The sequence below is a fragment of the Pezoporus flaviventris genome, unplaced genomic scaffold (assembly GCF_033815535.1).
Source record: "Pezoporus flaviventris isolate CSIRO_AGI_PZ_B2104156 unplaced genomic scaffold, CSIRO_AGI_Pfla_v1 ptg000055l, whole genome shotgun sequence".
Taxonomy (NCBI): Eukaryota; Metazoa; Chordata; class Aves; order Psittaciformes; family Psittacidae; genus Pezoporus; species Pezoporus flaviventris.
In genome coordinates, this window is record NW_026892603.1 from 5,295,461 (window position 1) to 5,311,815 (window position 16,355).

Below are 16,355 nucleotides of genomic sequence, written 5' to 3' on the forward strand. Positions count from 1 at the left end.
GTAGAATTCTGTAATGTTTCTGAGATCAGCTGTTAGAAAGGGAAGATTTTTGTTTGCTCCTGGTTTTTAGTAAGTCTATCCAATGTGTAAGTTTTATTATAGAATACACAGAGGAAGTTATTTAAATTGGATAGCCAAGGATTATCTGTGCCTTACTCTTAAATATCTAAATTTTATCTAGCCTGTTGCAGTGATGAACGTTACAGGTGTTAAAGCATTTTTTTTCCCAGTATTTTTCGTGTTGATGTAAATGACATAAATTAACATAAAATGTAAGTTTTGAGCACAGGTATGTTATATCTCAGGTCTCAGTGTTTTAATACCTGACAATATGTTGAATATATCTTTTACTTTTGTGCTTAGTAATGTAAACTGTTATTCTGAAGGAGCTAAATAAACTAATACAGCTTTTCTTTAGATTGAGGAAAGTAAAATATTTTGTGGTTCCTTGAGCACATTTATAATGAATATGACTTGGAAGTAAAAGTTGATTTTTTGCATTCCCTTTCCCCTCTGACATTTCTAATTCTGCCATAAAAATAGCCATGTGTGAATTTTCAGGGAAGCACATTATTTTGTTTGGTCGTCTGCACAAGAGTTGATTTTATGCAAAGTGCTCACAGAAGGGATGCTGACCTGAAAGCAAGCATCTTCCTGACTGAGCTCTGCTCTGGATAGTATTAGGAAGATTTCACCAGTTTCTAAATGAAGACTTTGGAAGAGGTTTTTTCCCCTCTCCCTGCTAATTCTCCTGCATACTTGTCTTCTCATAAAGTTTCTACGGGCTATGGAAAATGTTGCATGATAATATGCTCTTAAAAATTCTTTACTATAATCATTTATTTAAAGATTATTTTGTGATGTAGATTCAGAAAAAGACTGATCTACTGTGTAAGTTGTTTTAACCACCCCAAAATCATGAAATGCTAAACACTGAAATATGAAATCCACTTTGTATAACATTCTGATACTTCATTCATAATGTGATACTGGAATACAGATATTTTGAACAGTACATTTAACTGCTTGTTAGTGATTTCTATACAAATGTTTACCAAGCTGTGAAAACTGTAGACTTAGAAGCATTCCTTTTCCAATTGAAAAAGAGTTGTCTCTGAAATTTATTATGCTCATGAATGCAGAAATCACACATTCATCTGTTTGTGGTAATTTACTTTTGATGACAAAGTGAAACAATAATCTTGCAGAAGTAATCTCAGCCCGTGTAATGCCTTTTCATTTTTTGTTGATATAAGTAAAGCAAGTAATTGCATTCTTGTGTGGGGGAACAGTTCTCAGTTCTTTTTAACTGCAAAGGTATGTTGTCAATGCTATTAGTTTGTCTAGTTTCTGATACAATTGCCTATGCACAAACACTGTAACATGTATCAGTAAATAGGTTAAATAAGAAAGAATGGGAATGTACACCAGCGAAAAGGATCAACTGACTATACATTTATTAGCAGTTTATTTTGAACAAAATAATTGTTATTTTTATACTTTAGTTAGAAAGATAATTTAAATTTAAGGAAATCTAGAAGTTGGAAATTATTAAAAATGACTGGTTAGGTGTCTGATCTTAAGAGTCTGTACGTAACGAGAGCATATGCATGCTTTGTTTTATATCACAGTTTTACTATTTACATTTCTATTCTTCAGCTTTTTTATCTCATTGGTCTTTCTTGGCAGAAGAGATATTTGGGTGAATCATAGGGTTTAGAACTGTGATTCATTGTTAAAGACAGCTCTGTTTCTAAGTGTCTTGTATAATAAAGGTTTTGTTACAAATCATGTCAGTTTAAATGGGCAAATGTCACAAAATTAGAACTTTGGTCAGTGTAGAGGAAACAGAATAAAAGGGTTTGGTGGGTTTTGGTTGTTTTAAGAAAAGATTTTCTTTAGATTTTTTTTTAAAGAAAAATGTTTGATCGTTATTCATGCACATGATGAAGTTACTTATATCTAAAACTAAGCACAGTAATATAGCATTTAATAGCTAGAGCAGAAAATTCATTGTTACAGTCATGAACCTTGTTTAAGCAAGGCAGATAGTCATGACAATTGTGTTGAATTTCTGTGATAAATGAAAATTCTCAATATCACTGGTAAAATGGCTTTTAACAGTGGATAAGCAGGGCAGGAATGTATTGTAGAATTGCAGTAACTTTAGACTTGTAATTGTCTTTTTTTCAAAACCCTCAAGAGAGAATACTATGGCTGCATCAGCTAGAGTTTGAAACTTCCTTTTGACACTACCCAGCAAGAGTGGGACATGTAGAGAAAAGCCATATTTTACTGCAACAGCATTTATGTTGTGTTTATTTTTGTAGCTGTTTCTCCATTAAGATGCATAAATTGACCAAATGTCTTGATGAGTCACCTGAAATCCAGGAGGGACAGGCAGGCACAAAGTGCTGGTGAATACAAAATAGCAATAAAAGTACAAAAAACAGAAGAGAGTAAATGCTTGATAAAACCAGGCTTATAGAATTTGATGGGGATGTTGGCTGTAAAACTCACTCTGAGAGGAACCTGCTACAGATGGGGTGTGATAAGAGATGCTGCTTTGTATTTTTAAGGCTGGATTTATTAGCACATAACTCCAAAGTTATGTACGAAGTTTGGAACTGTGAATGGTATATGTTATGTTATGCTCATATCTTTAAAAATCTGTGTCAGTAACCCTCATGTCCAGTGACATCTGAAGGAACTTAGAAATAAAGTTCAAATCCCTTTTGAATCATATAGGAAGGCCTTGGAAACTTACTAAAAAACTTGTTTTGCCAGTAGCTGATTTAAGTAGGGCTTGGTGGACTACACCCCAGTGCTACTCAAAAGGACATTTAGCAGATGAGAAGCTCGAGTGCCCAAACTGTAACTGCCTAATCACATCATGATGTATGTGGATGGATGCACATGGTAAGGGCTACCCCAGAGGCAGAAAAGAGATCTGTAAAAGGATGCACAGCCTGTAGTCCTTGCCACCATAAATCTTCCTCAGAGTTTTGAAGGGGGAGTGGGATGAAAATCGTGAAATCCGTCAGTGTATTTTGTAATAGCAAGAGGAAGATTATTTGTAAAATTTAAGCAGAAGTATAAATAACCTGGTTGTCAGAGCAAGCACCTGAATAGCTGTGCATGATGTCACTGGGAACTGGCCATTATTAAAGAGCTGATCCTGAGTTCCCACTAATTTTTCATTTGCAGGGTGTACGTAGAGTTATTTGACAGACAGTGGAGCAGGGGATCAGGCAAAGTTTCCCAGGATGGCCGTGAGCACACGAGGAAGCCATGAAGGCTTGTTTGGGCACTGGGAAGGCTCAGAGGCAGCACCAGTAGTCAAAAGCCCCTTCCTCTCACTGTGGCTAAGCGCATACAGCAGCCTGCTTCTCTGGGCATTGCTTATGGGGTGGGAGGATTTGCTCTTGTGGGGGTTTCATGCCCTGATTGAAAGCACAAGGAAGGAGACAAAGTCCTGAAGGAGCTACAAAAACTATTTAAACACATGAGAGTGCCCTATTCTCAGATTCATACTTTAGTCACTGCAAAGGACAGCGGGCAGTTTCAGTTTTTGTACTGAAGTGAGAATTTGGACAAAAGTGCTGAAGAGCACTATTTTACATGAGAAATTATTTTTTTATTGACAAAACAAGAGACAGAATCTCCAGACATTATTTCACAGAACATAGTGTTACTCTCTTTGACTTCTATTTTTACAATAATGCTGGCATGTGCTCCTTCTTAATATACTTCATAACAGAAATATTTAATCATGGAGTATCTAGTCTGCAGTGCCCCACAGAAAAAAAGCCCAAACAAACACAAAACCATAGATGCATTCATAGCCTGTGCAGCATTGATAGGTGTAAAGAAGTTAGTGTGCTGAAATAATTCTTGCCTTTCTATAAATGAAACAGAATATTTTTATTGTTAAAAATCATAGAATCATAGAATAGTTAGGGTTGGAAAGGACCTTAAGATCATCTAGTTCCAACCCCCCTGCCATGGGCAGGGACACCTCACCCTAAACCATGTCACCCAAGGCTCTGTCCAAGCTGGCCTTGAACACCGCCAGGGATGGAGCATTCACAACCTCCCTGGCCAACCTATTCCAGTGCCTCACCACCCTCACAGTAAAGAACTTCTTCCTTATATCCAATCTAAACTTCCCCTGTTTAAGTTTGAACCCGTTACCCCTTGTCCTATCACTAGAGTCCCTAATGAAGAGTCCCTCCCCAGCATCCCTATAGGCCCCCTTCAGATACTGGAAGGCTGCTATGAGGTCTCCACACAGCCTTCTCCAGGCTGAACAGCCCCAACTTTCTCAGCCTATCTTCATACGGGAGGTGCTCCAGTCCCCTCGTGGCCCTCCTCTGGACTTGTTCCAACAGTTCCATGTCCTTTTTATGTCGAGGACTCCAGAACTGCACACAATACTCCAGGTGAGGACTCAGAAGAGCAGAGTAGAGGGGCAGGATCACCTCCTTTGCCCTGCTGGTCACGCTCCTTTTGATGCAGCCCAGGATACGGTTGGCTTTCTGGGCTGCAAGCGCACACTGAAGCCTGCTCATGTTCATTTTCTCATCAACCAACACCCCTAAGTCTCTCTCCACAGGGCTGCTCTGAATCTCTTAATATTATAACAAATACTTAAATACTTAACAATTGAAAAAATGGTATCACGTGTTGTAAAACAGAGGATATAGAGCAAACCCATTTATAAAACACTTTATATTTTAGCTGTAGGAGTCACTGAATCTCTCATCTCAGTGAAATCTCAGTGAAGTATACTAGTGATAGTAACACTGGCAAGGTGTTTCTATGAACCCACACATAAAAAGACATGTAAAAATACAGTCTTAGTGTTTCATTATGCCAACAACAAATATATTTGCCTGTAGTCCCCTGTGGCTTCATGGAAATAATGCTATCAGATAAAGTTTTAATTACATCAAAGTCCCTGTCTAGAAAATTTAGACTGAAGCTTTTTTCACACCTTTCTTCTGGGAGATAATAATTGTTAAATACCAAAGCAATTTTGTAAGTGGTTTCCATGTAAATGTGATTGGTTTTTTAGCCATACTCGTGTTTTATGTTTTCACGTAACAATTATTTGGGCTTAATACAGTAATAGAAGTACCATGCTCTTTACACTTCCTGCTAATGTCTGTAATAAATATAACATGGTTGTATAGGCAAAATAATTAGTCTGGAACTGCATGGCTTTATAGTAGTTGAAGGCATTTCTCTGTATAGTGAGCTAATTATCAGTCTCAGTGATTTTTACAGAATAGAATTAAAGAACCATAGATTTGATCAGAGACACAGGGGATGAGTTTGCCTGAATTAGGTTGTGAGTGAAAAAAGTAACTCCAGTAACAGTAGGAGCTTTTCGGATGTCAAGTAAAGACAATTACCTGGCCAAAATAATGTATTAATGGAATGCATACAGTTGTCAAAATCCCAGCTTGAAGTAATGGAAAAATACCCTCTCTTCAACAGTCGCAAGGAGTATAGACCTTTCAAATTGATACTTGAATCTGAATAACAGGAAAATGGAATATAGAGCAAATCATCCAAGTCTTGTCAACTAGAAGTAGCAGGAATAGTTATGGACAGGCACTGTGAAAATTAACATTCAGGAATTGATTTAGTATGCCAAGCTATCCTCTAATTTGTGTTGTTATTAAGGTAAAATATTTAGGTCTCAAGAATGAAGAGTTTTCCTGCTTTGATTGCTACAATACAACTGACAGTTAATCTGGAAAAAAAAACCCAAAGTGTTAATCCTCAGGGGAGCTTCTCACCTGGGTCTGCTTGATGTAAATCGAATGCACTAATGCAAATCTGAAAAAAATTTATGGCAAAGTGAATAACCATCCACAGAGTAATCTTTAATAACCAACGTAGATGATGGAATGAATATTGGCTTCAATGGACAGTGTTTATGGCCTATCAAAGGACTAGATGGAGATGCAGTATGTAAAATGGATATTAAACTTTTGAAGAAGGGTATTAAAAGGTATTGGGTTAATCAGTGAACTGTCTTTTAATCCTTGGCTAGGTATAGTTTTCATTACTAAAAATGGTGGCCCTGTATCTCCCTGAGAAAGCTGCGAAGATAATACAGTTACTTTCACTGATGCATGCACATGCCAAGATCAATCAGGTTTACCTCAGGGAAACCAGTGTGTTATTAGCAGAAAATATCTCACAAGAATCTAAAATCATAGCCTAGGCTTGTATTAGAAGGTGCTGGTTTGACTTGTTATTTTCAAAAATAATTGTGCAATTTTAGAAATTCTATAGTAGGTACAGTAAACACATTCTTAAAATAGTTTTTATATGGATTTTCAATTTTTAGATATCTGATTTTGCTTATTGAATCACTGTAATGATATCTGAAAAAAAATAGCATTCCCTTGAGTAAACTATACTACTAATAATAAGATTTGTCAGAATAATTGTACTAGACAATGTTGGGGTAAGTCCCCAAATAAGCACAACTTAATGCAGTACTGAGCCTATTACAAACAGTGCTGGCAGCCCTGCCCCAAAGGGTAGTCAAGGATCAGGGAAATTGTTTGCTTAGCATCTCTGGAAAAAGAAACTCCCGTCCTTTTCACAGTGTTTTATTGCAGATGTGTGGCAAAAGCAATTCACTTGGGACCTTTGGATGTTTTAGTAGGCACACAAGCTTGAAGTAGACCATTTGAGTCATAAAATTCAGCTTGCAACAGTCATCATGAGGTAGGGACTTAGTTTAGAACTGTTGGACAAAATCTGGTCACTAAACCTTTAAAATTACCTTACAGCAATCTAAAAAAAAATAAAGTTTCCTCAACTCCTCAACTGTTTCCTCCAGGAGATAGCACTTACTGCAAGTTCTCTATTTTATTCTGAAATGTTGCATTCAAACCCTGTTTTTCTTCAACAGTTGAACCTGATTATGCCATAATAGTTTGGTTAGCAAAATTTACATTTTTTTTTCAATTCATAGACCAATAGAACAATTATTGTGAGTACAATTAAATTATGGAATCAAGTGTATTATAAACACGATATTCTCTCATATGTATGCAGAATGATATATTGGGTTCATATGCAATGTTACTGCAACAACTGGTGAACCAAATTACTTTCACAGTCATTATGAGGTACTGCATCTACTGTGTGCTGTCAGATGCCAAGAAGCATAAATATTGTTCTGTTGTGTAAACAAACAGCTAGAAGCTTCCAATCTTGTTACTGCGTAATAAGTTTTATGTTGTTTTGAGAAAGGAAATAAAATTAGATTTACTGAGGCTTTGGTTAGAATCATAGATAAGCAACCAGTTAAAAAAATCATCCACGGGAAACAATAATAGAGCATTGTTAGGGGCTATATTAACAAAATTTCCCTATTCTTTGTAAATCCTTGTGTCCCAACTTCTCCATTTTGTGCCACCTGAAGTTTCCTTAAGAAACAATTTTTTTCCTATAATTAAGAAGCTTTTATTCAGGACTTGGCTCTCCTGTTATAAAAAGCTGTATCCCTATTGGCTGATACTCCACCCCTAGCAATCATGCTTTGTCCTTCAACCCTTTTCAAGACTAGAAATTACTGAAGAGCCTCAGGCAGCAATACTGTTATGAGTGGTTAAGTGGTATCCAGAACACAAATATGTTTCTAAATTTTATTTCTATCCCTTTTTCTAAAACACGTGCTGCTGATAAAACTTTATAAACTAATCACTACTTAAAATGATATTGCAAGTTTTCTTAATGTCTGAGTTATAGGCTGTGTCAGTAGGAAAAATGATGATGTGAAAAGTGGTATAACAGGTGTGGATAACATGGTGCAACCTTTATAATATTTACAATTGTCTGTAGAAATTTTCTTTATTTTTTTTTTCCTGGTGATTCCTGATAAATAGTGATTCAAACAGAATCACCATAAAGTCAGAAATGCCAAATGTATTCATTCAAGATATAACGGATTGCAAATACTAGATTGTTGTATAGCTATTTTGGGCTTTCAGTGTGATGTTGTAGGGAATATTACAGATTTACTAAACTGAATAGAGGCATTCATGAAAAAAATGCTGAATGAAACCCCATCCCTTTTTGTTTCCAGCAATTACTTGTCGTAGACAAGATGGAGGACAGGCTGTCATCAGTGAGTGCCTTAAATACGCTGGCCCATTACCATCCCTAACACAGATGTGCCAGATTCCCTGCCAAGATGACTGTCAGTTTACAAACTGGTCAAAGTTTTCTTCCTGTAACGGGGACTGCGGAGGAGTCAGGACAAGAAAGCGCGCTCTCGTTGGTAAGAGTAACTAGAAAAATAAAGCATCTTTTATTAATTATTGCTACTGCTTTAATTAAAACCTTCATTGTTCTGAGGTGCCCTTATAAGAAGCAAGCACTGTTTGTCATCGTGGCAGAAAGCAGTCCCGGTGTCACTGCCATGCTCTGTATACTGTCAGTGGAACAAAGAAACACAGAACAAACTTCTGCAATATGTCTCAGACTCTTGATTACTGGGAAGTGGCTAGGCAGAAGATGAGAGAATATAGGAGGCCAGGGTTTCTTCTAAATGGAGCACACATAGTGAACAGCAAATCAGACCATTTCTTTTCCTGACAGGCAAGCAAAAGATGTCAGGAAGGTTGCTAGTTTATGGTTTATCCTTTGTACAGAGTTATACCATTGAGATTATCAAGTTGTGCTAACCATTTAACAAATATAAGTGACAGACCTTTGAGATTAAACTCTCAAGCAATTCCTCTGAGTTACAGCTTTAAATATGAAAATATTTTTTCAAAAGCTTTCTCTTTTTTTTTTTTCTTTTTTGCTTAAACTTTATTTTACTGATAGTTTTCAGGCAAATATTGGACAATTTAGTGAATGTTGGAAAGCACATAACTCATAGACACTGACTGATTGGCTTAATAGTGTAAAAAGCCAAAGACCTTGGGGTCTCCAACATAATGTAGGTATCGTGGGGCACTTGGCTCTTACTTTGAAACTGCTGCTTTAGTTAACAGGATAAAATTTTTTTCCAATTATGTCCAACCCTTTTCCACAAACTTTTCTTTGATCCATGAGGTGGACACTTTGAAACTTTTTTTTTCTTCAACTTCTTATTAATATGGTTTTGGGTTTGTTTTGTTTTTTTTTTCTTTTTAAATTTCTTCCCCATGAAGAGAAAGAAGCATGCTTTGCATCTAAATTATAACTAAAATCTCAGGAGTGAGATTTGGCCTCTGTTAGAGCTCTGTTTGCCAATTAGTGTGTATTTCTGTGGAGGAAAGCTAGCTAAGGGGGGTGCCCATTAGCAGTCTCAGAAAGAATGTGATATGATCCAAACAGTATCCCTTGCTCCATCCGCCTGTAAATCAGAAAACCTGTGGACGATGAATAATTCATGATCCTCAAGAAGGCTCACTGTGACCGTCTCATAATTCCAGTGAACTTTATGCCAGGTTTGCTTCCACAAAGGCAAAAAAACCCTGACGATCAATTTTTATTGTTACGAATAAAAACAAAGAACCAAACACACACACACACACACAAAACAACCAAAACAATGAAACAAGAAAGAAAAGATTCTCTTACCATGCTTTTAACGCTTCAGAATACTTCCCTGACCCTGCTTGAAGTAATCCCTCCAAACATGCTAAGACGGTGCTATGTTCTGTGGTGTATTCTGTGTAGCAATGTAATAAAGCTAGCTTGGAGTGAATTCATAATTATTTCTGGTAAAATGAGTAGGAGGGAAGTGTATTTTTAGTATGAAGTTGTTTTGTCAAAAGAAAGATAAACTTTTCTTCCGGCACCTTTTTATATTCTAAATGAAGGCAGCACTAAGGGTACTGCAAGGTTGTGTCCAGTGTCTTGAGTAAAAAGGAAAATAGAATAATAATTTCTTGTAATTTCTAAATAACGAGGATTTTTAAAACTACTTTTGCAAAGACTTGTACATTAATATACATGAGCTGTCTAGAATGGAAAGGAAAGCCAACCAAATTTTACCAAAGAAGATTAAAAACTGATTTAATGCAAAGTGGAAGGTGAGTGGATGTCTGTGCTCCAGTTGGGGAAGGTAAAAGGAGAGATTTTAAAAGAAACAAATTCACAGAAGGAGCTTGTTGTATTAGAGGGGAAGAATGATAATTATTAACAAATGTACTGTAACGTGATAAAATTAAAGGATTTGAACGTTTTGAAAGATGGCACTACTGTAGTAAAGATGTATGGTATTTCCTTCTGCAATTTCCTTCATTCTGAGGAAGCTTTATCCAGAGACTTTGTTTATTGGACTGCCCGCTGCTGCTGAAACAGGAGAAAAAGGGTATATTTGTTTAATTGTGAACTTTTTCAAACTGTATGCCCCAAGCACTTTTCTTGAAATTAGATATAAATATATGGCTTTATTATAAAAGATGTTGCCTTTGTGCAAATGTAGGTATCAGTTACTTCAGAAATTCATGTCATTAACCTAAATGAATTAAGATTAATGTAACTAGTTTTAGGCATATGTATTTAATTGCAAGCATTTGTTACAGGTGTCTAAATGAATTTTTTAAGGAGATGTATACTGTTACAAACTTTCTAAAATAATTATTTCTCTTTCTAGGAAAAAGTAAGAAAAGAGAGAAATGCAAAAATTCTCAGTTGTATCCTCTGATTGAGAATCAGTTTTGTCCGTGTGACAAGTACAGTGCTCAGCCTGTGGGAAACTGGTCGGACTGTATTTTACCAGAGGGTAAGATGGAAGTATTGCTGGGAATGAAGGTGCAAGGAGATGTTAAGGAATGTGGACAAGGCTATCGGTACCAGGCCATGGCATGCTATGACCAAAACAATCGACTTGTGGAAACATCACGATGCAACAGCCACGGTATTTAGAAACCTCTCGTTTTTCATCTGTTTACATGTCAGCTATATACGTATCTGATTTATTTCATATAACTTTATGTATCTACAGATAGAATTAGCAGATTAATGTTTATTGCTTTGGCTGCATTTTATCCCAAGATGCCTTCAAACCCCGCATTTTTTTGCTGAGTCACAAAATAGTAAACTTAATTTTTACTGCTTAGCTACAGTACAATATGTAATAGTAATTTACCATGATTTACTAGGCACTTTAGTAGATAAAAGTAAAATCTTGTTGTTTTTCTGATAATAGTGTCTGCAAATTTGACAATAAAGCAATTTAGAAGGTTCAAATCCTCAAAAAATAAACAGAGAGAGCACAGGACTATTTTGGAAAGGCTGAAACTATTTCCACAGATTGTTTATAGATAGCTTTAATCTCCTTAAATAGCCTTATCTCTACCATTTGCTCTTCAGCACCTTAACAAGCATGCCTTGACCTGAGTTCAACAGCATACACCACTTTCTCTGTGTAACTCTGTCATGTGTAAAACTAGGATGTTTAAAGACTTTATATTCTTTGTACTCACATTGCTCCTGGGGTGAACAGTATTCTTTCCTAAAGTGGATGCATCTATAGTGTTAGAATCAAAACTGACACTTTCTGATTTTCAGTGAGCCAGAAGCATGCTAATTTACATCACTGGAGTTTTAGTGTTCATTTGCTTTCATGCTTGCAGTGCAAAATTGTATCTGAGCTATTGGTATGAAGAGCTGGATGTTAGTATTAGTGCCATTAAAAGGTCAATGTAAGTTTAATTTGTATAGGTATTATACTTTCTAATGCAAAATTAAGATAACAGAGATTTCATTTATTTACTTGGATAAAGTTAAAATAGCTAATCAAATAAATTGAATGATTTAAGGGGATTTTAATTAGTGCTATTAATTCCTGTTTAGGAATAATAAATGATATGATAGAGACTGAATTTATCTAGCTGAGCTATAGCATATCTTTGTGATTTGATGAAAAGTGTGCATTCAGCTTAATATCCCAAAGCAAAGTTGTAAAATAATTTTGTGAAGAATTTTCTCCTATGTTTATTCAACATCATATTTTGCTGTAGTTAGCTCCTACTGAAAGATTAAGTTTATATACATATATCTGAATGAAAATAGTCTAAATCCTAAACTCTCACGGGACAAGAAATCTCTTTTTCTGCTCTGGGAATGTTTAATTCTGCTCTCGGCTGTCTGCTCTGGGTTGAGGTCCGCAAAGATTTAGTTTTGTTCTTTTGTGTAGGCTAAAGTGAACATGCTACACTTGATTAGACTGATGAGGACCATTTGTCATCTTTGGAGTGCCAAAAGACACAGCTACCTCTAATGACCTGCAGTTGTGTGAGCACAGATCTGTCTGGGATGGGTAGTTGTCCTGGGGAGGTTAGAAGGCTCCTCAAATAGCTGTTAGGAAATACAGAATAAAGAGTTGTGGAACCACATGAATTGTTCAGCATAAAGTCCAGAGCCAGAGTGAACTTTGAGCAGTGGAAAATTATTAAAAAATTACATGCATAGAAAACTAGCATGAATGATGGCCTACTGCCTGTCAGTTTTTGTTGGCTTGAGGAATGGGGACTATCAGGTTATGTCATCAACCAAGGGAAGACACATGAGGGAAGAAGTTGTCTGTCCAAGAACGACCTGTAGCTGTTGTATGTGGTAGGTAACATGCTGCCTCGACGTACCTTGACAAAGAGATGAGAACTCTGTGTGGAATGAGCATGGACATAGCTGCTTTCAAGCCCTCGCAGTGCAAGAATCAGAGATATAAAAGAGGAAAAAAATGGGGAAAAAAGGATGTTTTCAATGATCTGTGTTTACCTTGTTATATCTCTTCCTGGTAGCAATTTCTCACCTAATGGATTTTATTAGGGAGTGTCACCGACATTCACAGTGACCAAAATGAATAATAAACGAGTGGAAAAGCTACTAACAGTATATTGTTCCTAAACCTGCTGTAGCCAGGGCTACCATTTGCAGGCTACTAACACCAGCAGGCTCCACCTTTTCAAAAACACAATATAGCATTGGATTTTTTTTTTTTTGTTTTGTTTTATTTCTGTAGTTCCATCCCATTTTTCTCACAGAAGATTTGAAGACTCTTTCAGCTATTTTTGTAAACTGGAACTGTTTGTGAGTCATTACTATATTTGTGTAGGCTGGGAAGTCTGAACCCTTTGGTTTTTGGAGTTGTGAATGATGTTTATTAGGGTGGCTGGTTCTTTGATCCGACCCCCCCCCCCCCCTTATCCCTACCTGTTTTGATAGTGAAGTACAAGGCATCTGCAAGTGTTTTCTTATCAGTTCCATTTGAGGAAGTGAGTACCTTTATCTTGGTCCATGGTGCAGTGCATGGGCAGATGAAGCTTGGAATTGATGTTGAATTAATCCTACATTCCTTGAACTTCCTAAAATTGTTTGACAAGAATTCCAGCTGTTCAGGGAATGAAGTATCTAACCTGACTTTGATACTAAGAAATTAAACTGATGCTAAGAAATACATCACTAAAATGATGGTTTCCTTCCCAGTAGCTCTTCCAGAACAACAATCTATTATTGGTGGGTGTGGTACATGAATACAGTAAAGATTATTTCTAAGGATTAACTGTCTGCTTTCAGCATTTTTCCAGTTTTAGCATACTTTCACAAGGTAAAAGCTACAAAGGGGCTAGAGCAAGTGATACAGACGTTTCTATATCATTTCAGTATATGTTTACTGCCTTTTTCTGAATATCTACTTTGTATTCATGGATTATGTTCCTCTGATTTGTTTTATTTTTCTCAACATATTTAAACTGCTGTTTTGCCAGGTAGATCTTATTTTATATCTTGCTGGTATTTATGATGTCTTTCCTGTTATTTTCATGCCCTTGTTCTATGACAGTTTGGCATCAGTTCTAGATTTCAGTGTGCTGCTTGTTTTTTTTCTTTAAGGGAAAACATAAAAAGCTATATTATGCTAAATCAACAAGGGACTTCTGTGGTATCACAATAGTTACCCCACCTGCTAGGAAATAAAGTGCCTTGTAGCTTCCCATCAATCTGCTTTTAGTTTTTCAAGCTAAACTTGACAAGACTCGTAATTCAAGCCTGCTTGTGTTATTTTTGTAAATTCTCACAGAATTACTTAGTTCCCTATGGAAGCTACAACACTGAATATTTCACTAATGTCATAACTGATCCAAAGGAGGGTCAGGTTTACCCACTCTGTTATCTGCTTGTTCAGAAATCTGTTTTACTGTTATTTCCTGCAAGCCTGTTATTTCTTTCCAAGCAGAATAGTATGTAATCACAGTTTTTATGATTTGGCAAATTGGCTAGGAGAGCCAGAGGACTAGGAGAGCAATCAAGACTGTTATTGAAGGGGAGATGTTTACTGTGCAGTGTCCAACTTTCACTTGAACTTTTGTCATCTCCTGACACTTTGAAATCATGAGGTGGAAAATGGGGATAATGGTACTTCTTTGCCTGTGACAACATCCTCTAAATCTAGCAAGAGTGTCAAACTACACCCACACTAATGTTATTAATATATCATGGGGTATTTTGTGTGGTATACTAAACCGCAACCAGAAGCTCACATTGTGAGTCTGTCAAAAGTTTTTTGTAAATACTGCTAAGTAAATTTATGATCTCACAAACAGGTCAGTATTGCAAGTCATGCTGTTTTCAGTGGAAGGAATCAGAAGGCAGACCTGCTGTGCAGTGGCAAAAAAAATCATAAGCTGTTTGTTATATGAAGCCTTGTGTGCTGAAAATCACAATTCAGTTGACTTAGGAAAGAAATGCAAACAGGAGCAGAAGAGTAAATACTTCAGAGCTTTCTTTTATTACTTGGCACATCTCATTTTCAAAAGATTTGAGAACAGTTAACTAACAGTTTCACAGACACCTAGGAGCTAAAGGAAGGGTGTGACATAAGGAAGGCCCTAAATTAGTAGGACCATAAGAGGATTCCTGCAATCATCTTTAAAATTTTGGGTGCAGTTTTAAAGTCCCAAGTACAAACAAGTTTCTCAAGACAGGTGTGAACGTAACAAAAAAGGAAAGGCAAAATATGGCTAAATAAATTTGCTGTTACAGCTAGGAGAGAATGCTGGAGAAGCAGAAGGCAGAGTCCTTCTGAAGTCTGTCCTTAGCTTTCTAATGTAATGTAATGACGTAATGCATCAAAAGATGTCCCAACATCTGCAAATAGACGCAAGTTTCAGCTGCAAGAGGACAAGGTGGGGTTTTTTTTGTATTTTTATGTATGGGTTGTTTTTTGGGTTTTGTTTTTCTTTTAGCATTACAGATGCCTAATATTTTGATGTTTCTTTTGAAAATATTTTCTTTCCAATTTGAGCTAAATTTGTCAATGAAAGAGATAGCAGCATTCAGCTGCCATTGGAAAAATTTTGCCGCTGGTACTTTTCCACCGTACCAGTTCTGCTGAGTGTGGGCAGGAGCTAACAGCTGGCAGCTGGCAGCAGATGTGGCAATATCAGCTAAAAGTGGCAACTAAGCTGTTATTTACCTGTTTTCCTTAATGGAAGGCATATAAATTTCTCTTTCTCTGGTGCCTGCTTTGTTTCTGTACAGCATAGGTAATTTTACTGGAGAAATACAAAAGTGTCTAGTTTGCTTGATAGTCAAGTGTGAGAGGGCTTTTTTCCATTAGAAAAGCCAGCAGTTGTTTTTCATAGCTTTATCCCTGTCATCACTAGCTCTGTGGATAATGACATGTGTCAACCAACAATCTGTTTTAGTGTGTTTGTGAAAAAAAAGGAAAGGAAGAATCATCATGGCCCCTTAAACTGTGCTTTGGAATTTTCATAACCAAAAAAAGGACAAAAGCAGGCCACTATCATGCTTATGGACTACCCTATATAAACCTCAGTATTTACTTTTCCTCCATCATATATTAATTATGAATCATGACCCACATAACCTGAGCCGTGGTTGTGTTTGCGTGTAGTGAAGGCAAACATAGTAGCATGGCAGACAGATGCAGCATTTTTATATAGGTCGTATTACCCTTCTTAATTCATGTCAGTTTACTGTTAAGACCTTAGGCACAGTCAGTCAGTCCAGGATAGTTTGTCTGCTGCCTTATTAGTGTGAGATTATTTCCCCCTTTAGCATTAATTAAATGAGATGCATTGATTTGTGCTGACTCTACAAAGCCATCCATGGCTACAAGGCTTATGCAGGGGATTAGAGAGGAATATCGGCGTATCAGCAAATACTTTTACAACAGCTGCTAGGAGTATCAATGTGAATCGAGGAATTTTGTATTTAATTGCTTATGTGTGCGATATAAAATCTTATATGTTATAACAGTGTCTACTGGATCTGAGATGTCAGTTAGAACTTTCTGTATCCACTTGCATTAGGATTAGTTTTTAAATCTTTTTTTTCTCTTTCAATATTGTAACCTGAAGCAA

The 16,355-nt window shown here is 36.5% G+C and overlaps 1 protein-coding gene across 1 annotated transcript in view; it reads left to right on the top strand.

Annotated features, from left to right (window-relative positions):
- The window catches only part of THSD7A (thrombospondin type 1 domain containing 7A), a 199,723-nt gene that overhangs the window by 144,719 nt on the left and 38,649 nt on the right, over positions 1-16,355 (top strand). Inside the window, exons 12-13 of the mRNA XM_061469259.1 lie at positions 8,117-8,311; positions 10,625-10,888. Of these exons, the coding sequence (XP_061325243.1) occupies positions 8,117-8,311; positions 10,625-10,888 (459 nt within the window). The remainder of the gene's footprint in view (positions 1-8,116; positions 8,312-10,624; positions 10,889-16,355) is intronic.